At 51.4% G+C, this 23,595-nt stretch overlaps 1 protein-coding gene and 1 pseudogene across 3 annotated transcripts in view; one reads left to right on the top strand and one right to left on the bottom strand.

Moving 5' to 3' along the window:
- Positions 1–3,054, top strand: part of mmy (UDP-N-acetylglucosamine pyrophosphorylase mmy) — a 96,134-nt gene extending 93,080 nt beyond the window's left edge. For all 3 annotated transcript variants that reach the window (XM_075672838.1, XM_075672837.1, XM_075672836.1), the window contains 2 exons: positions 700–772; positions 2,529–3,054. In XM_075672838.1, coding sequence (XP_075528953.1) covers positions 700–772; positions 2,529–2,630 — 175 coding nt within the window. In that variant the 3' untranslated portion in view covers positions 2,631–3,054. The remainder of the gene's footprint in view (positions 1–699; positions 773–2,528) is intronic.
- The window catches only part of LOC142559266 (putative ATP-dependent RNA helicase DDX5 pseudogene), a 52,514-nt pseudogene extending 32,289 nt beyond the window's left edge, over positions 1–20,225 (bottom strand).
- Positions 20,226–23,595: the final 3,370 nt, after the last annotated feature.

The following is a 23,595-nucleotide window of genomic DNA, read 5'->3' as shown; positions in this document are numbered from 1 at the left end:
ATCCTGAAAAATTCATCTAATTCGAGATATTCGTGGTCAAATTTTAATGCTCAATCCAGGCAATATTAAAACAGAAACTCATTCAATTTTAAAGCTAAAATTGTAGCATTTTTTTTTCTGCACCACCTCGTGCATGCTGTTGTTTCTAAATGTGGCTGAATCACATTTTGTTCTAACATCTGGGTGCTACATATATTTTAGTTATCTAAAGTGGTGAAATGCTCCTCGAAGCTGAATTGTTAGCAAATTTCTTTCAAATGAACTCTCGTGGTGGTTTTGTGTCAAGTACAATTAAGAGTAAGCTACTGCTCATCTTCGGATTCCACAACTGACAGGAGATAGTGTTTGTTTCAGAAACTCTCTGAGTACAGTGACCTCGCTACCTAAGGTCACTGTATTTGGGGACCTTAAAAATGACATTGTCAGTATGCCATCAACATTCAAATGAGCTTGAATGTTTAAAATTTAGGCATACTTTGTCTTACTCATGATTCACGAATCTGAATTCAGCACCCAGCCATCTTCGGACGTTGTTTGAATGTTTGTCCGAGTCGACTGGTATTTTTACATGAATAATTTCTTGTCAATTGTAATTAGTCTCTGCCGGCTACGAAAGGGCTGTTATTGCGTTACAAGTACACATGTTGTTCTTGCTGTTGATCATCGGTGTTTATGTATCGTTATCCTTCGTGATTCCAGTCAAAAAGAAGACCTCAAGTATGAACACCCAGTTGCCTGCGAGATTTCCGCGCTTATTTCGTACGACGGTGAGGTAAGTGTGTTGCTCATCTTCCCGCTCTTCAGTGCTCTGCGAGTACAGATGACTCTAAAAGAAGGCACACATTCAATTAGTTGCACAAGCAAATTTTGTAACACAAGGCTTTTACCGTACCTTTGGTGCCTCTTGTATTATTGGTGCTCAAGCTTGTGTACGAGAGTTAGGGAGCGCTCTGTGTAACATTTTGAGCCTCATGATTGTTTGTGTGTGTGTGTGTGTGTGTGTGTGTGTGTGTGTGTGTGTGTGTGTGTGTGTGTGTGTGTGTGTGTGTGTGTGTGTGTGTGTGTGTGTACATTGTCCCAGCTAACTTTAGCCGGAGCTTAAAAGTATGCGAATGCTACGTAGCTGGACAGAACCAAGGTAATGCTGTTTGTCGTCGTTTAGAGATACTCGGATTATTTTTTTCATTTTGCTTAACTGCATATTTAGACCCAATTAATTAATCAACTTCTCAAATGTTATATTTAGATGAAAAGTGTCAATGAGAAAATTGTAGAGCAACATGAAAAACTCCCAGTACGGCTTTCTGTTGCTCAATACGTGCTGCATAAAACTGTTTTTCCGAGCATGAAAGAAGCCCACAAATGCACGCAAAGTACCTCGAAGCGGCCAGTGTCGGGCACTACGCAGTCCGGCTGTGGCTGCGTGTGGCGAGGCCGCGCGGACGCCATCTTCAAAGCGATCTGCGCTGGGTACAGGGTATAGTGCAGGTGCGCCGAGGACTGGCATGGCTTCACGTGCCCTGCTTAGTTCGCGGTGAAGCGAGTCGCAGCGGGAAGGGCGATTCGCTCGCTGCTGCTGCCGCTGTTCCTCGTGGCAGCGTTCTGACGGCGAGTGTCCGCGGTCGTCGAGTGACATTGTGCTTGTTAATTTAGTTAGTAGGTGAATGTTTACAGCTGCTTATAGCCGTCGGCGAGGCGTGCGACGACCCGCGAGATCTGCCACTGTCCGGTATATAAAGTGCGCGCCGGCATTTTCACGCCGGACGGGCGTGCTAGTATTGCGGGGAAGCTACTGCGGCGGGCTCCTACAGTTCGCGCTCGTGCCATTTGTAGTTTACATGGAATTTCTAGTTTACATAGTTTACAGGAGGTTTGGCGAGGTACTGAACGTTGAACAAAGATGTTCCCGTGTTCTCCGGGAACGTATGAACTGGTTAAAAATAAATGCAACTGTATTGAGTCATTTTCTTTTTGTGATCTCGATTCCGAACGTTGGCGCCCGGAAATCGCCCCTGATGGGATCGTGTCAACGGGGTTCTACGAATTCGCTTATCGATCTTTTCAATAAAATGTTGTTCGAAGTCTGCTTGTCCGTTTTGCACTTGTTCGTCTTTGCCGGCTGGTGTGCTGAAGTCTTTGGGTCATGAAAAATGTAGTCGAGCCTCGCTATAACGAACACGCATATGACAAATTATCGGATATAGCGATATCATAAGTGCAGCATGGACAGTGGGCCCAATCAGGACACAGCATCCTTTTGCCTCTCTTCAGGAACATTTCTGAATACGTCGAATAAAAATGAAATGAAAAATAATTTCCCCAATCAGTACCTGACGAATGTCTCTATAACGAATATTGGTTATAACGAATGTATTTTCGGGTCGTAGGCGACTTCGTTATCACGACGTTCGACAGTATTTCATCAGCATAAACAAATTTAGCGTTCAATCTACAGTGGCCCCTTGACACTCTTTTGTAGCGCATTTCCGTGTGAAGCTCGGTGTGAAAAATGTTTTCTGCTGTCGCAGGGTCTGGAGGACTACGTGAAGGACAAGAAGTTCGTGCCGCCCGTGCTTCTGAGCAGCAGCGAGGAGGAGCCCATCTTCCAGAACGGAACGCGCAAGGACTGACCGGCGGGGGGGGGCTTGTTGGCGTTTCGCGAGCCGGGATCAAGCTTTTCGTTTTGTGCATTTGGAGCGCGCCAGCAACGCATCGGTGACTCTCCAGCACTCCGCAGTGGCTTTTTTTTCTTGTTTAGTTTTATTTTATTTTTACTTCTCCGTAGCTGACGCACTTTTGTGGACCGCTTGGGGCCGACGTATTTTTGGTTTTTCTCGGGACCAGCTCTTTACTCCGTCGCATGCGCTTGCAGTCTTCCCCGGTGCTTTTGGTTTGCAGCGCGGCGGTTTTTGGGCAGGGCAGGCATGTGTGCTGCGGCCGGCTACAGGGGCAAAGCGGGGACGCAATTTATCGCGTTGTAAATAGTTGACAGCTGTACATAAGCCTGCTGAGAAGGAAGGCCCCGTCGAGGGAATAAATGAACTGCTGATGCGAGTTGCTGGCTATCGGCTCGGTTCTTCTTCTTCGTTCTAGTGCGCTCGCGCGGCGCGAGTATTGTAAACGAAAGGGATTGCGAATTGGACGAGTTGGGAAGTGTTCGCGTGTGTTGTTCGCGTGAGGGCGTTCGCGTGCAGCTGTTGGAAGGGTGGGCTGAGGTAAGCGATCGAGCTGCTGAAGTCTGGTGGCACCCCCCGTGTCCGGAGCAGAGAACTTGGGGACCTGTGCTGCCTGCAACAATTGAGACGTCGCTTAGTTAACGCTGCGAGAGCTTGATGCCAATTTAGGAGTGGTGCCCGACAAGTGCGCGACTATTCCGGCAAAATGTCGACGTAATGTCGACCGTCTAGACGTTATTTGACCACGCTGTCATTCGTTCACGTCTGCTGTGGAAGTCACGAGGTCTTTTTTTTTTCTGAAACAACAGGCACCAAGGAGGAAAAAAAAAAGTATCAGCGGCGATTTAGTGCCAAATGCGAGAGAAATACGCCCCGGATCTGTGGTTAAAACTACTTCCACAATATTTGCAAAGTGTTGTTCGGGAGCTCCCTCGACACAGACACGTCTTGCCTCTTCGAGGAGCGAAGTACAACTGACTGTGTTCTGGAGAGACCACCATCAGTGTGCCACAAACACACACACACACACACACACACACACACACACACACACACACACACACACACACACACACACACACACACACACACACACACACACACACACACACACACGTGTGTGTGTGAAGAAAGGAAACCGACGGGCTCGATTTTTATTATTCATATCATAAGAAGCCAAAAAACAGATATCAAGGACAGCGTAGGGGAAATTTCTTGTGCTTATTGATTTAACTCTTTCGTTACCGCGAGAAAGTGGTCGTTTTTTTTGTAGGTCTCGAAATAAAATTATTTACGACTACAAATAATATTCCAAGCACACACTACAACATAGCATATTGTACATAATGAAATACTCTTTCCAAAAAACATACGTTGCCAGAAAAAAAATTATGAGGTAGAACATAAACATTCTAAAAAGCTCCATTTTTGCTGCCAGTAATTGATAAAACAACATATCTACAAATACATTAATATCAAAGGAAATTCAGAATAAACATCTTCAAGCTAACCCAGGAATAGCCTAAAAAAAATAAATGCTCCGCACACCGCCATTCTTCGGATACTAAAAAAAGAAACTAAGACCAGTTCCTCGCTCATGCCATGCGGTGAAGCAGTTCCTGGATATTGTGAAGCATAGGCGTACTCCGCACTTTTCCCACAAAGCGTCCGGTTTTTTGTGCAACTTTGCGGTCCTCGTAACAAGTTTTGCATTTCTGCCATTTCGGCGTCTTCCGAGTACGGTCCGACGAGAAATCCACGGAACGTGCTTCACCGTTTCGTCTGGAGTACGTGATGCGCGCCTCTTCCATGACCGGTCGCTCTCAGCGTATAGCTGGGTCACTACCAGATTATGCAACTAAGCACACCTGTTTGCATTCTTGCAGATTGTCTTTACCACCTCTGCGTAGAGAAAAAGTAGAAAGAAGTCCCACGCCGTTGTGAACTGTCTTGCGCTTATCCGTAGTGCTGGGCAGAGATGTGCTACGGGCGGCCTTATTGACGTAAACGTTTTTCTTTCGCTGCCGATGATAGCACATTATAACCAAGCGACGTAGGTACCCCGAAGATAATCAGTGGAGCTCTCGGGTCGTGCAAAAAGATAGGCAGAGGCAGATAAGCGCACACAAGGAAGGAGACTGCTCACGGCAAGTTAACTCGCCGGCGAACAGCAGCGGATGTACCTGGCCGACTCAAAACATCGTCGCCGTCAGAGTTCGAAGCTGCTTTGCCGTCATCTTCGGAATCGTAACTCGAGTCCTCGCCGCTAAATTGAACGGGCAGGTGCAGCACAGTTTCGATCGCGACGCTTTCCTCACGACGCAGCCGCGCGGGGCGACGCCGTGGGAACGAGTTTCGGTAACTGCGTAGTGACACCGGCAGCGCCCCCTTTCGGGGATCTTGCGAGAAGCGAAACCGAAACTCTTTTGAAGACGCCAGGTCCACGTGTTGGACACGCGGCGGACCTTCAGAAATACGTTGGCGAAAAAAAAAAAAAAACTACTCGGACTCCAAACCAACGGGCACTAGTGAACAGCTGACGTTATTTTCGAATAATTACCAGCGCTCAGCACTGTCGGACGGCAAAGCCAGCGATATAAATTCTCGACTTGCTGGGAGTCATGTGATTGCAAAATTTTGACGCTAGTGCAGTGTAATCGTGAGCGGCATGCTTTCCTTCTCGAGCGCGGCAGAAGGAGACAGCCACGACTCTTTTCGCTACAACATAGGGACATTAGTTCCCCAAAAAGGTCCGTCAAAAATCAACATCGCCGGAGTGCGAACATTTAAACTGATTCTGAAAGTGACTGACTACTGGATGGCCTTAAGTGGATAAGAAACTGCTTCAACGTGTCAAAATCGGCGATCTAAAGCATCGATCACCGGGGATCGATTTGAATAGGCTTGGTAACGAAAATAATGAATAAATGGAAATGAAAGTGGGTGAAAAAAACAACTGGCCGCAGGTGGGACACGAACCGATGTCTTCCCTTTACGCTTGCGATGCTCTTAGCAATTGAGCTGCCGCGGCGCCGTTTTCCCATCCACTTTCTGGGTTATTCAGCAAGGTCTTAGCTGACTTCACACGGGCTTGGTGCATCTGGCAGTATCTTGAAGTGGTCTTCCAAAAAAGAAATGGCCCTTTCGCATCTCCAGAAGCGTAGTAGCTGGTCGCAGGTGTTGTCAAAATGTAGGCCCCAACAAAACAAAAAGCGAGAATCAGACACAAAGTAGGTAAAGCTAACTGTACGGGCATAATTAGTGCCGATGTAGTCGAAAATTAACCACATCGAAGTAAATCCCTGTAAAGGGTGCACCGCCGTAGATACCGACGTGTTGAGGCAAAGCCGCAGTACGGCACACTTTTGGGAAATGGAGCGAGTTCGCATGGTTGGCCGGGGCGACCGCATTTCGACGGGGCTAAACACAAAAACACCCGTGCACCGTGAATTGGGTGCACGTTAAAGAAGCCCACGTGGTCAAAATTCGGAGTCCCTCACTTGCCTCGTAACCGTATCGTTGTTTTGGCACGTAAAACCCCATAATTTAATTTTTATCGTTCAGTTGAACTATGCAGGGAAAAGAAAGGGCGGGGGGGGGTGCTATTCTGTAAGTGCCCACTAAGTGGAATGTCCATTTCCGCGCGCACTGATTGGATAGATCACTTAGACGGTAGGGCAGGCTCCAGTCTTCACCGCCGACTCTCAAGCTCTATCTGTTCAGCGTGCGCAGTGTGGACGCTTGCAGAATGCCGCCCCCACCCCCAAGCTTCGCGCGAGACAATCGTGCCTGGGAGGAGGCATCGGCAATGCCCACCTGAAGCGAGAATTAGTCGCAGAGTAGGTAAAGCTAACGGCAAGGGCGTAATTAGCGCCAATGTAGTCGAAAATTAACGAAGTTGCTATGTAGATAAACTCGGAGCACGTACTACTGGAACGCAAGCTAAGGCACAGGAAAAGACGGGACACGGCGCTCTTGTGCCTTAGCTTGTGTCCCGGTAGTTCGCGCTCTGAGTTTAGCCATGCTTCCACACCAACTCGCCCATTTTTCACTTTTGATCACGTCGCTCCATTGACTGCATGATCTCCGGGATCGACTCGCCTGCTTTATTGGTTAAAAAAAAAGGGGGGGCGGTCAACCAAGTGCCTACGCTAAACAAGTCAAGGTCGACGTAATTTCGCTTGAAATACGATACGAATAAGATACGAAAGATGTGAGTAATGAACACGTACAAAAGACAATAGAGATAATCTATAATCGGCGTTTAATCCTCGAATCATTTGAACCACCACGTAGTACGTCGACCTTGCCTTCTTTATCGTCGGCACTTGGTTGACGATTTAATTATTTTTTATGTATGAGCGTTTCGGAAAAACAGCAACATCGGCAGCCAGTCAAGTCTAAAGCCCCTTAAACTTCCTAAAGTGCCACGCTTTGAAGAATGCCACCTCCTCGCGCGCTCTAGCCTACGCCGCGTCGCTATTGGCCTAATAGCATCACGTGGGCCCTCGCGCCGTGCATCAGCGCCATTTTCGCTCGAGAAGCGTCTACGGAGTAGCGAGGAACGCATGTTGGCGCCGTTGCTACGCTCGAGCAGTGTAGGCAGCGCCACGGTCGATGACGGAGCGTGAAAGAGGAGAAACGAGGAGGAGTGAAGGCGGAGGAAGAGTGTCGCTACTTTACGAAGTTCAAGGGGCATTAGCCAAGTCGAGCGTACAACACCACCTCCCCACCATGCCTTGCGTCGCCACGATGCATCGCAGCGCGCGTAAGTGTGAGAACCACTGGATTCCCCCTCCCCCGCCCCACCAGTGACTCTATAGTAAACGTTGCGCCTTGCCGTCGCCTCTTGCCCGACTTTGCTAAACACGGCGCGTGCAGTGAACGCGACGATGAGGAATAAGCATGCTGGCCCGTCTGCCGGTGCTCTACTATCTGGCACCGTAAATGTGTCGTGCTGGGTCTCTCCCCCGTTTCGCAATTTCAGGGGTGAAGGAAAAAAAAAAGCTGCACCAACCACAGAATATGATTTAACGTAGGTGAATCATCATCATCATCATCATCAGCCTGGTTACGCCCACTGCAGGGCAAAGGCCTCTCCCATACTTGTCCAACTCCCAACTCCAGGTGAATAGCCGGACGCTTCTAGAAAGCTGTTCGCTTTATTAAAGGAGTGATGGGCTTGAAGGCGTGTGCGTGCTGCGGCGAGGATATTTAGGTGGCGCAATTCACACACACACACTGACGCAGCGGTGGGGCTCCTGCGCCAGTTGCGCCATTTCGGTACAAACTCAAGTTCCCGCACCAAACTGCGCCAAACACGGAGAACGGACAGAAATTGGGCCACGCTATGCCACAACGGCTTCGGCACGCGTGCTCCGGCAGTGTGCTCGCGAACAGCGAGCGGATTCGTTCTCCGAAAAAAAAAAAAAGAGTTCAGCCGTTCACACTCCGCGCGCCTCCCGCATATAGCTTATGGTAATTTCCGCGCTTATAACGCTGGACTATCCGGCGCTTCCAGCAAGCGGCCGACGCGGCGGGCCCAATCCCGGCTGTCGTCGCTGTTATCGGAACGGCCAGGGCGGCTGTGCTTGGAGTGTACGAGAATGCGGTTGAGCAGGTCGAGCGGCATGGTGCTCCCTAGCCGAGGCGCCAAAACAACGAAAAATAGACTTGAGGGCGCGGTGAGCGAATTGGAGGCGCGCTGCGCAGCGGGTTCTGGGGGCAGGTATGGGCGGTATGGCGTAAAGCTACTCAAATCTGTTTGTATGCCCATACGGACGAGGCCAGCGCCATTACGGCCTATCACGGAGAGTAATGGCGGATATGGAATAAAACAGATTGGAATAGTTTTGCGTTATGTACTAGAAAGTCGAGCATTAGATACTTTGGAGTCGTCCTGCTCTACAGGTAGAAATGGCTTTCAAAAATAGTCAGTTTCGCCTATGAGGCGAAGCATCGATTGCGATAGCAAATTAGGAGACAACTATACGAAGTAAGGATGTCAGTTTTAGCGGCCGTATAAACTTGTAAACATTCTCTTACTAAATTAACATAGTGTCACGCGCGCACATGCAAACGTGAACCCATTTCACTCGATCAGCGCGTGCAGGCGCTGTCAAAACGCTGGACTGAGGAGGCGCGGCAGCCGCAGCGAGCGAAGTGACTCGTGCTGCCTCTCGTTTCAGCGAACGAAGCTATCGTCGCAGACAGCTTTCAAGATAGGGGCCGCGCCATACGCATAGCAGCCGCCGCGGAGTGAAACGACTCTCCCCTTTCTCAATTCCCTTTCCCCAGTTCATTTCGCGCGTGGGTTTGAGGCTCCATCTTCGGCTCATCCTCGCACTAATTCACTCGCACGTACAGCGTACGGCGCGGGGCAACGATGTTATCCTTGGAATTTATGCAGAACACCACGGCGAGGTCGGCGACGATGGCAGAAATGCGCCTGGTGTGTCCATGCAGTTGCAATAATAAACCGCCGTAGTTCATAACTCTCGCTTCTCCGTACGGCCTGTTGCATTTCCAGGCAATTCACCCACACTGTCGGGACAATAAATAAAAAAGTATTTATAAAAAGTGTCTTCGGCTGCTTTTCGAAGTTTTCGGACACTGTAATGCAGAATGCACGTTTTTTTATTGCTTCCACAAATTAAAAATTTAAAGGCGCTATTACCAAAATTTTACTTGCTCTACAAATTGCTGCAAAATGACTTTAAACAGTCCCACCCGTGCAGGCGCAACACGCTGCAATAGTTAAGTGATCACTAATTTTTTTTAGAAATTGGCAGATCCCACGCACTGTGGGAAACGATGACAGAGCGGCGCACCAAGACAATAACCGCGCCACAACCCCGTTTTTTTTCCCCATACATTTCCCCCCCTTGCTGCATGTATGTTTTATCGTTTCTTTCGCGGCATCTGAAATTGCGGAACAGAGCGTCGTGGACCGTGGTTGCCGGTTTTCGCAGGACTTTTGTCGCTTGTCGTCGCTCGTCGGCTCGCCATGGCCTCGCCACTCTCATTCGCGCTAGTTTCACGGTGAATGTTCGTCGGTATCGCGGATAGGCGTGGGCAGCGTGGACCTATCTGTAGAGCATGAGGATGCGCAAATGTGAAGCCGAGAAAAAAAGAAAGGTTAATGCGCGGATATGGGCCGGCGAAGTCCCCTACGCGTCGCCCCGGCGACGCCAGTATTGCCGAAAATTTGCCCAGCACTGTATACAGTTCGGCCCGTGGTTCGGTGCGTTGAGTGTGACCCGCAGCAAACACGGCGATCGGCTGCAGCTAACGCAGCGCAGGCGTACAAGTGCGCGCCTTTTTTTTTCCTTTGACGAAAGTGTAAACTCGGCACGCTCTCTTCCCTCACAAAATTTTTTATAGAAAGTCTATAGACATTTGTCTATGAAGTCTATAGACATTTGTTTAGACGTCTGTAGACTTATGGCCTTACACTTTTATAGATTAGTCTATAAAAAGTCGGGGTCTATAGACAGTCTGTAGACTTATGGCCTTACTTTTTATAGACTAGTCTATAATATGTCTGAGTCTATAGACACTCTATAGACTGTCTATAGATTAATGAAAATTCTAATTTGATGACAAATGTCTGCTGAATGTCTATAGACAAAAGTGTATATGGTTATACAGTTCTACTTTTGTTGACTGAAGTCTATAGAATGTCTATCAGCAAACGTCTATAGACTATCTATAGACATTCCATAGACTTTCGTCTACAAAAATAGAACTATATACAGTTTCATCAACTTTTGTATATCGACAATATATAAATCGGGAGTAGACAAAAATAATCAACACCTTATCGACTCTCGTCTGTAGACTGTCTATAGACAAACAATAAGGATAAATGAAGGCTATCGAATTTTATCTACAGGTAACCTGCAGGGCGGAAGTAGACAGAAAGAAACAAGCATCATACCGACCAGTTGTTTCCGGCATACATAACGGTCGGAATTGGTCTGTGCGTAATAATGTTAGGCTCAACGTATCTACGTTAATAAGTGTTGCCTCACAGCATATATTTTTCTGTGGATAGGTGTCAAAGAAGCATCATTTACATTGGCCTTCGCATCCTCCATCCACGCTCTTCCGCTTTGTCGGATGCTCAAGTCAACGAGAATATATAGAATAGGCATGGTTATCCGCTTACGCTGGCGCAAACAGGATAACGATATAAACGTCGATGACAGCGCGTCGGACAGCTGTGCTCCGCTGTCGACATGTGCAGTGTGGAGGGCCAATCAACGTTACGCGCGTATGCCCTCATAAAGGCATGTTTAAGCAGATTGTCAGTGGTCATCTAACAGGCTGCTTTGCCTTCCTAGCTTATATACATAATGATACTTTATATAACATAGTGCATCCAACATCGACAGCACTTGTACCGACCCCAATATATCCTATTTGTACTTAACGCTTTCAAGCTGTCCTTGTATACAGCCCAACTGTCGACTGAGGAATTCCACTGCGGCTTTAACTCTACGAGCGTCTGTCTCCCTTTTATGCTGCAGGCGTGCATACAGGTTGGGTACAGCGCGGGCGAATGCCACAAAATAACGGCGCAATTATTTGCCTAGCTATTGTTACGACTTTGAGGTGGTCCCGTAGCGCTCGTCACCCGTTTCGTGACAGAGCGTTGGTAGCGAAGACTCCGAGTCAGGCGTCGGTGAGAATAACAAAAGGGACTTTATACACTATATACAGGTCATTATACAGGACATGAAGGGATCGGCACTGGGGCCGAGAGCTCACAGCAAACGCGACTGTTCTCGCACGGCGACGTCCGGCGAAAACGCGTGACACATCTCACTCCAGTAGAGAGCGGCACTCTGCTCCCGGTGGGTCTGCGGATCCGGTTTTCCAGGCGGCGCGCCGCGGCTTATAAGCCCCCAGAAACCATTGTCACTCAAACGGCCCAATCCAAAGTGAGCACTCGACGGTCGTCGGGGGGGGTCCAATCAGCGACCACGCTGGCCACCCCGTTCAAAACTGGCGGGCGCGGTGACCTCCGCCGCCGGGGCTGTCTGGCACTTGGCGACACGTTAGAACATGTTGCCCGCCGATGCTTCTCCGGAGGACACCACTGCCTGACGGCTCAGCATCTTGACTTGTCAAGGGAGAATTAGGGCGCTGTGCCTTTCGGCGCAGCCCCGGGTTTGTCCAAAGGGCGCTCGCAGGATAAATTCTGCACCTTGCAGATTCGGACTCCGGGCTTGTGGTAATGGCACAACAGCATCCCCGCCCTCAGATAAGGCGCCGGGAAGACGAGCTGCCTCCACGTGGCTCGGATGCCAGGCGCGCACGTTCGTCAGGCTCGTCCAAGTTTACGTCCAGTGTCTGGACGCCAGGTCACTTCACGTGCCCAGGTCCCACTCGCCAGGACAGGAGCTCGGCTCACCGCGTTGTCGCCAAGGCACCTCAACCAGCTCCGCTCGGGTCGTTCCTAAGCCCTTGCTTCTCGCCACTGGTCCCGGTTGGTCGTTCTGCAGCTTGCAAAACCGACCGGCAAAAGGCAACACCCAACACGAACAAGTGCCCTCTGTCTCCCGTCAAACACCAGACAAGGCTATAATCCAAATCAACCTAACTGAATTGCTATCCCCCTTTTTGCTCCCGCTGCAACAGGAGGCAGGTGTACGATCTAGTATACAAGGCTCAAACAACCCTTTTTCAAATGAACAACACACCAAAGATCAGGAACAATTAATAATCAGCAATAACAATGACAAATAGAATGGTCCCCTTGAAATCACTTGGACCGAAAACATACTACTGAGGAAGCAAATGAGGTCATTCATTTTTCCCGGCGATATTTTCGCGGAATCCGAAGCTGCTTATATTTGCGACCCTGCTTATCCGTGTAGCGGCGGTACAATAAGCCAGATTCCTTGCCAAATGAAACCCACTTTTTTTCCACTCCCCGTTTGACGCTCTTCCTCAGATCGGCTAGTGAACAGTCTTCCTGTTGCTCGCGAATCAGAGTTTCTCTTTCAACTGCCGCCTGCTCCTGCCAGCTGGCGGAAACCGGAGCGAGTGTGGAGCCCGCGTCGCCTAATTGCGGCGTCGCGTCTATATCGCGGCTAGCACTGCACGCGTCACTCCCACTCACTTCCAGGACCCGCTCGCCTAGGCCAGCCTCCGAGCTCTGCCTCTCCCGTGACTGCTCGCCACTCAAGTTACCTTGATCAGTCCGTGTGCCGCACCGCCTTTCGCTCACCGACGCAAAGTCAAGTTCCCTCGACAGCGGGAGCGCTTTGGATCGCGTGAGCGCCATGTACGCCACGTCGGCAAAGAATGATTTGCCCTGATCCTTCAGCAGCTGCTCCGAGTTATTTGAGAAGAGGTAGGAAAAGTGCTCCGGGAGGGCGGCTGACACAGCGGCTTCGGTGTTAAGTTTCCCAAACTCTCCTTCAATGATAACCGTTGCGATCGGTAAACAGACACTCTCCTCCTCGGCCACTTGCCGTATCCTAGCGCACTCTCCCGTAAGATCACTCGAGGAGACGAAAGACGGGTGAACAACGTCCATAGTTGCTGCAGAGTCCCGAAGTGCACGGCACTTCTTACCGTTTATCTTAATTTCCTGCACATAGGGCTCCAATAGACGTATGTTTTTGTGAGTTTCCTGTATTGTTGCAAAAGCAATTTTCTCTTCGCAGTTCGCAGCGATGTGCCCTTGCCTTTTGCAATTGTAGCAGGTTAACGGTTTCCGCTTTTCAAAATAACGCGTCGTATCGTTTCGCTGTTTTGTTGCAAAAGCAATTTTCTCTGGGCATGTCGCAGCGATGTGCCCTTGCTTTTTGCAATTGTAACATTTCCGTTTTTCGGGCTTTCCGGAAAACTCATCTCTCCTATCTGCTTTTTCTACGCGCACTGCCTTGCTGTGCAAGCTGCGGCGGGTGTAATACTCTTCCGCTAACTCTGCTGCCTTGTTTAGCTTAACCTCTTCTAGCCTATCTTGCAGCCAGAGCCGGACATCCTCATCAATGCAACGGTAGAACTGCTCCAACGCGATGCATTCGACAATTTTGTCGCGGTCGTCGTAAACCTCTTCGCCCTTCAGCCATTCCACCAAGTCGGCTTTTAGACGAAACGCGAAGTCAACATTCGACTCCTTGCCCTTTTTTGCATACCGGAACCTCTGCCGGAAAGCTTCGGGCGACAATTTGTACTTCCGCAGTAGCGCTTCCTTCACATCACTGTAGCTCTCAAACGCCTCTTTCGATAAGCAAGTTATTACGTCTGATGCCTCCCCAGGAAGCAAGGCTAACAGATTCTGTGCCCAGAGGGATCGCTCAATGCTATTCCGTTCGCACACGTGCTCAAATTTCACGAGGTATTTGGCCATATCCTCTCCGACGACAAAGGGTGGAAGTTGATCGCGTATTCTCGGAACATTAGAAGTGAGACCAGGCGCGGGCGAGTTATTTCGGATCTCCAACTCTTTCATTTTAAGCTCGTGCTCGCGACGTTCTCTCTCTCTCCTTTCCTCCTTTTCCTCCTCGCGACGTTCCTTTTCTCTCCTCTCCTCCCTTTCCTCCTCGCGACGTTCCTTTTCTTTCCTTTCCTGCTAGCAACGTTCCTTCTCCTCCCTTTCCCGACGTTCCTTTTCTTTCCTTTCCTGCTCGCAACGTTCCTTCTCCTCCCTTTCCCGACGTTCATTGATACCCGCCAAGGCTTCTGCGGCTTCCTCAGCCGTTACGTCCCCAGTCCTCATGACCTCAAGGATCGCATTCTTTCTTTTGGTTGAGCCCAACTCAATGCCCAACTCCTCACAAATTTCGAGAAGTTCCTTCACCTTGTACTTCTCCATCGTTCACACTGTCCTCCTGCTGTTTACCATTTTTGAATATACCTGCCGTACGCTACTATAATGCTACTAGTAAGACATATGCAAGTATTTCACACACTGCCCTGTTTACCCCCTCAGCATCCCCTGGTTTTCAAAACACTCTTACTAGGCTTGAAACACACAAGGTTATCACAATGCAACACCAAATCCTTCCCTAAGCTACTATAACCTGTGTCAGAGAAAGTCTGGTGTTTGAGGTAAACTTCAGGCACTCACCGCGCCGAGGTAGCTGATGCCGGTCAATCCCGTAGCTGCCATCCACTGTTACGACTTTGAGGTGGTCCCGTAGCGCTCGTCACCCGTTTCGTGACAGAGCGTTGGTAGCGAAGACTCCGAGTCAGGCGTCGGTGAGAATAACAAAAGGGACTTTATACACTATATACAGGTCATTATACAGGACATGAAGGGATCGGCACTGGGGCCGAGAGCTCACAGCAAACGCGACTGTTCTCGCACGGCGACGTCCGGCGAAAACGCGTGACACATCTCACTCCAGTAGAGAGCGGCACTCTGCTCCCGGTGGGTCTGCGGATCCGGTTTTCCAGGCGGCGCGCCGCGGCTTATAAGCCCCCAGAAACCATTGTCACTCAAACGGCCCAATCCAAAGTGAGCACTCGACGGTCGTCGGGGGGGGGGGGTCCAATCAGCGACCACGCTGGCCACCCCGTTCAAAACTGGCGGGCGCGGTGACCTCCAGGGAAGGGGAGGTACGGCGCCGGGCTGTCTGGCACTTGGCGACACGTTTGAACATGTTGCCCGCCGATGCTTCTCCGGAGGACACCACTGCCTGACGGCTCAGCATCTTGACTTGTCAAGGGAGAATTAGGGCGCTGTGCCTTTCGGCGCAGCCCCGGGTTTGTCCAAAGGGCGCTCGCAGGATAAATTCTGCACCTTGCAGATTCGGAGTCCGGGCTTGTGGTAATGGCACAACACTATATACGCTTGAATCATGTATACCTTTTGTTTTCGTATATGGTTGGATCGTGTGCGCCGCCTTTTGCCGAGTTCTTGTCACATGGCAAGCAAGTACGTTTATAGCGCATATAGAATTCTACCTGGAAAAAGAGGTGTTACGGTGGAACCGGCAACTGAAGTGGGGGCATGCCTTCCAAAGGGCGTCTGCGCTGTAGAACCGGTGGAGAGTTCGCGACCTCGTGCTAATTGTAGTGGCTTCGGTACCCGGCCGCACTTCGAGTGTCGGGTAGTGCAGAAAAACGCTCGTGGTACACCGGGTGGTGGCCATCATAGCCCCTGCGTTGCGTTGGCACACGTGTCAAACCAAATCATTCAGAATTCGCTTACGCACTGCAGTCACACTCATTCGGAACTGAGCACTATACAGGCGCTGTAGCGGCCAAGGTGCGCCGCAGATGCATTGGCGAAGACGGTTGTTCTCGAAGGTTTTATTAGGACTGCAAAGAAAGCCGCCATTTAGCCGAGCTTGAAACAGCCAACTCTATACAAGAAGAACACAAAATGGCATGGGAACTTAAGACGCAATCTATTGTACATTATATATGCCCTCAGCTTCGAAATCGCGGAGACCGCCACACTGGTCTGGTTTTTTTCCTACTCGGCTGTCGACCGTAAAAAAAGAAAAAAGAAAAAGAAAGGCTGAGACAAACTATAAGACCACTATGCAGGGCATTCTGCACTGCTCGAGCAAGGCGTTATACCAAACCTACTTGCGACTGAAATGCGCCCAACGATGTAAGACGAGCTCACAGACCCAAACGCCCGTTACGCGAACTCGACGTTGACGTAGAGGGTCTCCTTGTCGACAAAGCCTCGCAGTTCAACGTTCTCCCAGCGTATCTTGTCCGTCCATCGGCCCCAGTTCCAAGCGCCGGCCTTAGGTTTCTTCACCATCCTGTACTCGTTCATGGGCAGCGGCAGGCGGACGTCGTTGCCAGCGTCCCTGGGGTGCATGACGATCAAGGTCACCTTCTTGCCGAAGGGCCACTCCACGTGACCGTCCCACTCGCCGTCGCGCAAGAAGAGAATGAAACGCACGCACGTCTCGCCCTCGCATCTCGAGAATTCGCAGTCCAGCCGGAACGTGTAACCGCCGAGCGTGTACGTGTCGCTCGACATCCTCAGCTCCCTCTTCTCCTCGTTCAGCGACTCGTGGCCGGCATAAACGTTGGCGAACTTGCAAGTGGTGATCAAGACGCCGGGTCCCGAAGCGGCGCGGTAAGGTCCCGGGATTATCGTTGCCGACGTGGTCTCGGCAGCTCGAAGTGACGACGATCTTTGTTTGTCGTCGTCGCCGCCGCTGCGACACCTTTTCTGCACCTCGAGCAACTCGCGTTCGAGACCGGCCACTCTTTCGGCCAATGCGTTTGCGGCGTTAGCGGCGTTAACGGCGGCGTTCCTGCTCGGCGTCCTCACTCGCGAGCAGCCTCCGTCGAGGTCTTGCCTGGTGCCTCCGAGCCGTCCGACGGCAGCGCCACCTACCGCCGCCTTCTGCTCAACTGTTTCGCCCGCGCAATGCCGATAATGGTGCACGGCTAGGCCCCGAACGACGGGTCGATGACACTTGCGGCACTTGGCCTCGCCGTTGCCGCACAGGGACAGGTGACTCCTCAGTTCGCAGAGCTTGCCGGCGAAGCCGCACTCGTGGCCGCCGCCATCGCCGGCTGCGCAGAAGACGCGGCACTGGTCGAGCTCGGAGAGCTCGAAGGTGTTCGAGCGAACGTCGGCGAGCGAGAACTTCCTCCCGTCGAGAGGGCAGCCCTCGGACTCGGCGATCTGCGCCACGCAGAGGTCGCACAGAACGTGGCCGCAGGGAAGCGCCAGCGCGAGGGAAGGCAGGAGACCGCAGACGCCGCAGACGCGGCTGGCCGGCATGGGCTCGGCGAACGTGACGCGTCGCAGCTCGAGGAAGTCGCCGAACCCGGTCAGCGTGTAGCTCCAGCCGTCCATCGTTCCTCGCGGGAAGCGCCGTTATGTCGGAAGGAAGCGCAGGACAGTGCTCTCTCCGATAGGCGCACGCTCAGTCGGGTGAGACGCCCCGAAAAGAAGCTCCACGCCGAACGCCGCCAGCAAGCGTCCGTGCAACCTCAAGCCCTCAAGGTCCCGCCCGCGCCACCAACGCCGATTCCTCCCCTAGCGGGCAGATTCGAACGCAGACTGCGCCGACTCGACCACGCGCCCTTTTGCGTGAGGTTGCGTTTCTGCGATGGCAAACGCATCCTAGCCGTCCCGAAATCCTGCTGGTGCAGATTATAGCGGAGTCATTCAAGGCTGCTGCAGCCTCTAGAACAGAAAACACAGGACCGCCAGCGAAGTTCTGCTCATATGTATGATAGATATTCGCAGACGTGACAAGCGCCGAGTAGTACGTGGAGTCAAATTGAGTATACTTCTTTTCGCACGCCGTCTTTTCATCCGTGTAACGTGGTAAATTGAGTGGCACTCACACGAGCACATGCGATTAAGTTTTGTAAGCTTCGTATGCACGAGCTGGCTCCATTCAAAATTCGCTGCAGGACCCCTTGGTGAGAAACATTGTGGTGGCTACGTGCACAATGAGGCCTTTTCCGAAGGATCTTTCGGCTTTAGCGTGTATTGGCGGTAATGGAAAGGGCAAATATCGTGGATAGTTTGCAGCGTGAATACTTTAGGGCCTCTCACTGGGCCCCAATGCGAATTTAGTCATAGACAGAATAGGGTGCCTCATTAGGACGCTGCTACCTAGCCAGCCTAAAACATAAGGTTGTAGAGCATCGTTTTAGGAGCGTTTTAACCGCAGTAATTTTTCAGATTGGTTCACTAAAGAGGTGATTGGAGAAATATAAATGTTGCGTTGTCATGTTGCCAAGAGGCGAGCCAATTAACGTAGGCACATTCTCTTTCTGCCATTTCTAAAGCCCCCTTTATACCCATTGGTGCGTGGACTAAGCAGTCGATAATCATCGCAATAATTTCAAGGAAAGATAACACTGGCCGTTGAAGTGATCGCAAGAACGCGAAGAAATACGTAAGAATGTGACTGAAGTCAGCTTTGTGAACTTTTGAAGGCAACTAGGTCTTAGTGTATTTGGTGGCGCCCAACTAATTTTGGAAGTTGTCAATTTTATTAGAGTAGCGAGAACTTTTTTTCCGCTATTGTCCACGAAACCAGATAATCTGGTACAGTATATCCTAGCACAAGAGCGTGAGGAAGTGAGGACCACATCGACGCCTAAACGTGATTGAAGCTGCCAATGTGTCGATCGCTGTCACCGCTTGGCTCTGCGACCGCGCATTCCGCGGGCACCAGACTCCTTCGAGAGCTTCAAGAGAGAAGGCCTCACCATCTGCTTGGCATCCCGCAGTGTGGCAACGAGGTCATCGGCGTGGCGTCTGTCGTTAGGCGTGAAGAAAGTGTACACTTCGCCACCGTCGGCGACGCTCACCAGATGGTTGACGCACAGTGTGTAGTCGTGCAAGCTCTCCGGGAAGTCGAAGTTGACCACAGATCGCACGTCCTCGATGGCCAGGTCCCGCCCGGACCCGTGGGTGGACACCAGGACGCGAGAGCTTCCGGAGCGAAACGAGCTTAGCGCCCACTGGCGCTGCTGTTCCGTCATACCGCGGCGAAACCCGACGGGCTGCCAGTCGTTCTGGCGCAACTTCCACGTCAGCTCGTGCACCGCGCCCTGCGTCCTTACCAACACTATTGCCCTGTCGCCGTTGTCCTTGAGCAAGTCGTCGAGGAGCTCCGTGAGCATGCGCTCTTTCTCGGGCTCGTTCACGACGTAGACAGTCTGTCTTGCGTCTCGGCTGACGCGAGGCTGCGCGGAGCCGAAGGTCACCTGGACGTACTCCTCGAGCAGCGACTCGACGAATGGCCGCATGCCCTCGGGCCAGGAGCCCGTCCACATCACCGTCTGGCGGTCCGGCCGGATCTGCTCGGCGATCTTGAGCACCTCCAACTCTAGCCCCATGGTCACCATCCGGTCCGCCTCGTCGATGGCCAAGAAAGTGCACCCTAGCAGGTTCACCCTCCTTTCCTTAATGAACTCCAGGAGGCGGCCGGGCATCGCGACGCAGACGTCACAGCCCGCAGCGAGCTCGGTGTGCTGGGTGTCCTTCCGTACGCCGCTGTGGACGCAAACGGTACGCAGTCCCGATAACTGTCCGAAGTCGCCGAGCATGCGGTGGATCTGCTGGACCAGCTCCCGCGTCGGTGCCAGCACGACGACAATGGGGTGGTCGCCGTATTGCCGGGGCCGTTGGATGCTTAATGCGTGCATGACGGCGGGAAGGACGTAGGCGAGCGTCTTGCGCGACCCCGCCTGAACGACGCCCAAAAAGTCTCGACCACCGAGAACAATGGGCCAGCACTGGGCCTCGATGCAGCTGGGCGAACCGCTGTTCCGCTTTTCCCGGAGAGCGTCAATCATGTAGTCGGGAAACGACACCTCTTCGAAGCCCAGGATTGGCTTGGCCGCTCTGCACCCTTTGACCGTGATGCGGTTAACGCGCCGATAGTCGTCCACATCGTGGGCAGACCGACTTGCCGTGGTTGGGTGCTCCCGGTAGATGTTCTTGTCGAAGGGCTGCAACTGGATCAAGTCCCACTTTGGCTTGCGGAGGTCCGCTGCCACCTGGCTTTTGCCTTTCTCCGACCCTTCGCGTTCACGGCTTAGCAAAATAAAAGGGTAATCGCCCCTTGCCCTAGGGTCGGACATCGTGATTACCTCGAAGATTTTCGCGAACTTTCGTCTCTTACTATGTGATATGTTTTTTACCCCTAGGAAGAAAGGTAATATGTCGTTGTTAATCTGAGTGGTTGTGGCGCATACCCACAGTGGGGTATTTTCCATGAATCTGGTGGTTAAATTAGGTGGATATTACAAGAAGATTACCAATTTGAGACGGTAAAATTTTTATAAGAGGTTAATAATCTCTTCGTGCCGCCACCGCCTGCTTCGCCTTCGTCTCCTTCTGCCCAGTAAATCCACCATTGAAACGGCAGTGTAGTATATGTGGACATTCGAGCTAACCACTGGGCACTATCAACATCACTATGAACAACAGGCTACTATTGTCAGGGGGCGGCTATAGGCCCGAGCGCATATGGGCATTTACCAAACTAAACACCCTTGATCGACACGCCTCCTAGCACCTGGGCTTCAGAATGATCAGCTTAGCAAGTTCATAGCTTAGATCAGATTAGCTTGTCAGGGCTTAGCAGGCACTCAGACCTCAATAAATATCCCTTCTGTTACCATGTGACTTTGTATGGAACCCTTGTACGTTACCATGTAACCCTTGTATCGGATAGGCGATATGATGGCAGCGGTCAGCTGTGCGCGCGCAGTAGAAGCTGCGAGATGAGACGCAGAGCAACCCGACATATCTCTGAGCAAGACAGTGCCGCTTCAGAACTTGCAGAACAGTAAAAAAAAATTCTGGGGTTTTGGGTTGTCAAAACAAAGACATGATAACGAGGCACGCCGTAGTGGGGGACTCCGGGTCAACTTTGCCCACTTGGGGTTCTTTAACGTGCGTCCAATGCACGGTACACGGATGGTTCAGAGCATGTGATACATGGGAGGAGCGTGGCAGAGAGGAAAGTCGACGCGAGAAACTCGTTTGGACCTTTCCATCGCGTGGCATGGGCACAATACGCTCTGGAACTGCCTCGGTGTCGCCACATTAGCTTCTTGGCAGCTGTAATTATCCGTGACTCCTCCACCCTTCCTCAAAACCCTTGCAGAAAGTGCAGCGCTTACCCTTCCGCTAACGTGCAAGACCAGAGGGGACGTATACTCGTGGACAACTTTCTGAGGCAATGAAGGAAACGCTACGGGCGCGTGCCTGCTGCGCATGTGTTACAGCGCCCAGTAGTCCGGCAGCGTTTGAAAGTGCTTATGGTTGCTCTGAACAGACGCTTGAATCGATGTAGCTTCCACGTGCGACGGTTTCGCGTTTCCCTAGACGCGGAAGGAAAAAGCCGCAAAATAAGTAAACCGTTACACTCGGTGGTGTGTTCTGTCTTATTTAACTGTTGCTGGTGAGGTGTTTATGTTTTGTCTTCCCCAACCTAAACGGACGTGGATTAAAACGCGGGACTCTTTTCACGAGCGCTGTCACTTGTGCGCGCTTTGCCTCCGTAGCAAATTTCCCTTCATTGCCACCGGAAGTTGTCAGCGAGTATAGATAGAACTGTAGAGAGCATAGGGAGAGGAGGCAGCGGATGGGGACTAAAGCCCCTTAAACATTGTAATGTAGCGGCACGCTTTGAAGAATGCCGCCTCCTCCTCTGGCCGACGCCGCGTCGCTATTGGCATAATAGCATCAGGTGGGCCCTCGCGCCGTGCATCAGCGCCATTTTTGCTCGAGAAGCGTCTACAGAGTGGCGAGGAGCGCATATGGCGCCGTTGCTATGCTCGAGCAGTGTAGGCGGCGCCACGGTCGAGGACGGAGCGTGAAAGAGCAGAAACGAGGAGGAGTGAAGGCGGAAGAGAAGAGCATTGCTACTTTACGAAGTTTAAGGGGCTTTAAATGGGACAGCTCAGCGCACAGTTTTGCCACGCTTGCAGTTCCCATACAAGGGGAGAGAGCGGGACAGGGAAATGATGACTTTGGGAAAGCAAGGAAACAGCGGTTGCGGGCAAACGGAAGGTACGGTACTGTACGCTTCTGCTATTTCTGAAATCACCGTCCAAGCACTCCGTACAGATGGCTGCCGGATCCTCGGAACGCAGTTGCTGCTTGAGCTCGGCTTCGCGAGCCTGTTCTTGTGCCCGTGCTGCAGCATCGGCACGGCGTAGACGACCTCGTCCCCGGTTCTGCTCACGGCGTTGTTGATCGAAAGCTGCCTGCTCCTCAGGAGTAAGTGTGACGCGTGGCCTACCCATTTCGGAGCCGGAGAGAAACTGCGCGCGCTCGGCTGCGACGGAGGGCAACGACGTTACTACTGGCCCAGCTAATCACTACCTAGATAGCACAATGCCTTTTCACACTTATCCATGGCGTCATGTGGGGATGCTTCCGAGTAGACAACAATGATTTTGACGTCACCATTGTCATCACGCCAGCCTCGTAGACGGAAATTTCAGGCCAGGTAGCGTGACGTCATGGATTGGAGTAAACAGGCCTTGTGCTATTAGGTGCTGTGGGCTGACCGCGCACCTCTCATTTCTTCTCATTTCTTCTCTTATTCTCTTTACTTTTTTCGCGCATGCACATGGGGTTGCGCCGGTGCAGTTTTCGGCGTACAGGGACCGACAGACGGACGAACGGACGAATCGGCTAGCCATATGCAGCTTCACTGTAAGAAATGCTAGTGTACTTGCTTTTAGGTGCGCGATAAAGAACACCAGGGTGCCAAAATTAATCCGGAGCGCGCCACTACAGCCTGCCTCATAATCGAATGGTGGTCGAATGGTGGTTTTGGCACGTACAGTTCCATAATTCGATTAAAGTTTAAGGCTTCTGCCACGATGCGATGTGCTATGTGAGGCAATGCTCAACCCTCTCAGAGATTAACAGATGCACAACAACGCCTCAAGCAAACACGTCTCCCTGTGTGTTCTGTGTACTATACGCAGACAAGCAGCAGTGGTGCACACAAGTTAACATTCAACATCAACTCGCCACTCTCGTATTACACATTCGCCATCAACACCGCCGATAATTATCGTCAGTCAAAGCAAACGGCATAGAAAGCTTCGCTTACATCGATTCCCACAGTGCGTGGGATCCGCATAATTTTTTATACTCATATTTTGGCGCAGATGTTCAACTATTCGCTATGGCGGGTAAAAGAGAAAGACTGAGGAAGGAAATAGGTGTCGCGAACATTTATTGTTACAGCGTAAACAGACGGTTTTATCGTGGCGGTGCGCCGAAATTCGGCGGCATTCGGGAACTGCAGCTGTACTCATTGCGATAACTAATTGTGACGTAGCGATCACGGACAACGCGCGAGCTGCGTTTGCTTCCTCGCTCTCTCTCTTTCCAAATTCGCTCCTCTTCCTGTGGAGGATAGTAAGTAGGGTAGTATCGAATCGACGCTATTCCGATTGACCTCCTTGCCTTCAGGGTATCTTT

The sequence above is a fragment of the Dermacentor variabilis genome, chromosome 10 (genome assembly GCF_050947875.1).
Source record: "Dermacentor variabilis isolate Ectoservices chromosome 10, ASM5094787v1, whole genome shotgun sequence".
Classification (NCBI taxonomy): Eukaryota; Metazoa; Arthropoda; class Arachnida; order Ixodida; family Ixodidae; genus Dermacentor; species Dermacentor variabilis.
The sequence above is the reverse complement of the archived record's forward strand: the minus strand, read 5'-3'. Positions and strand labels throughout refer to the sequence as shown.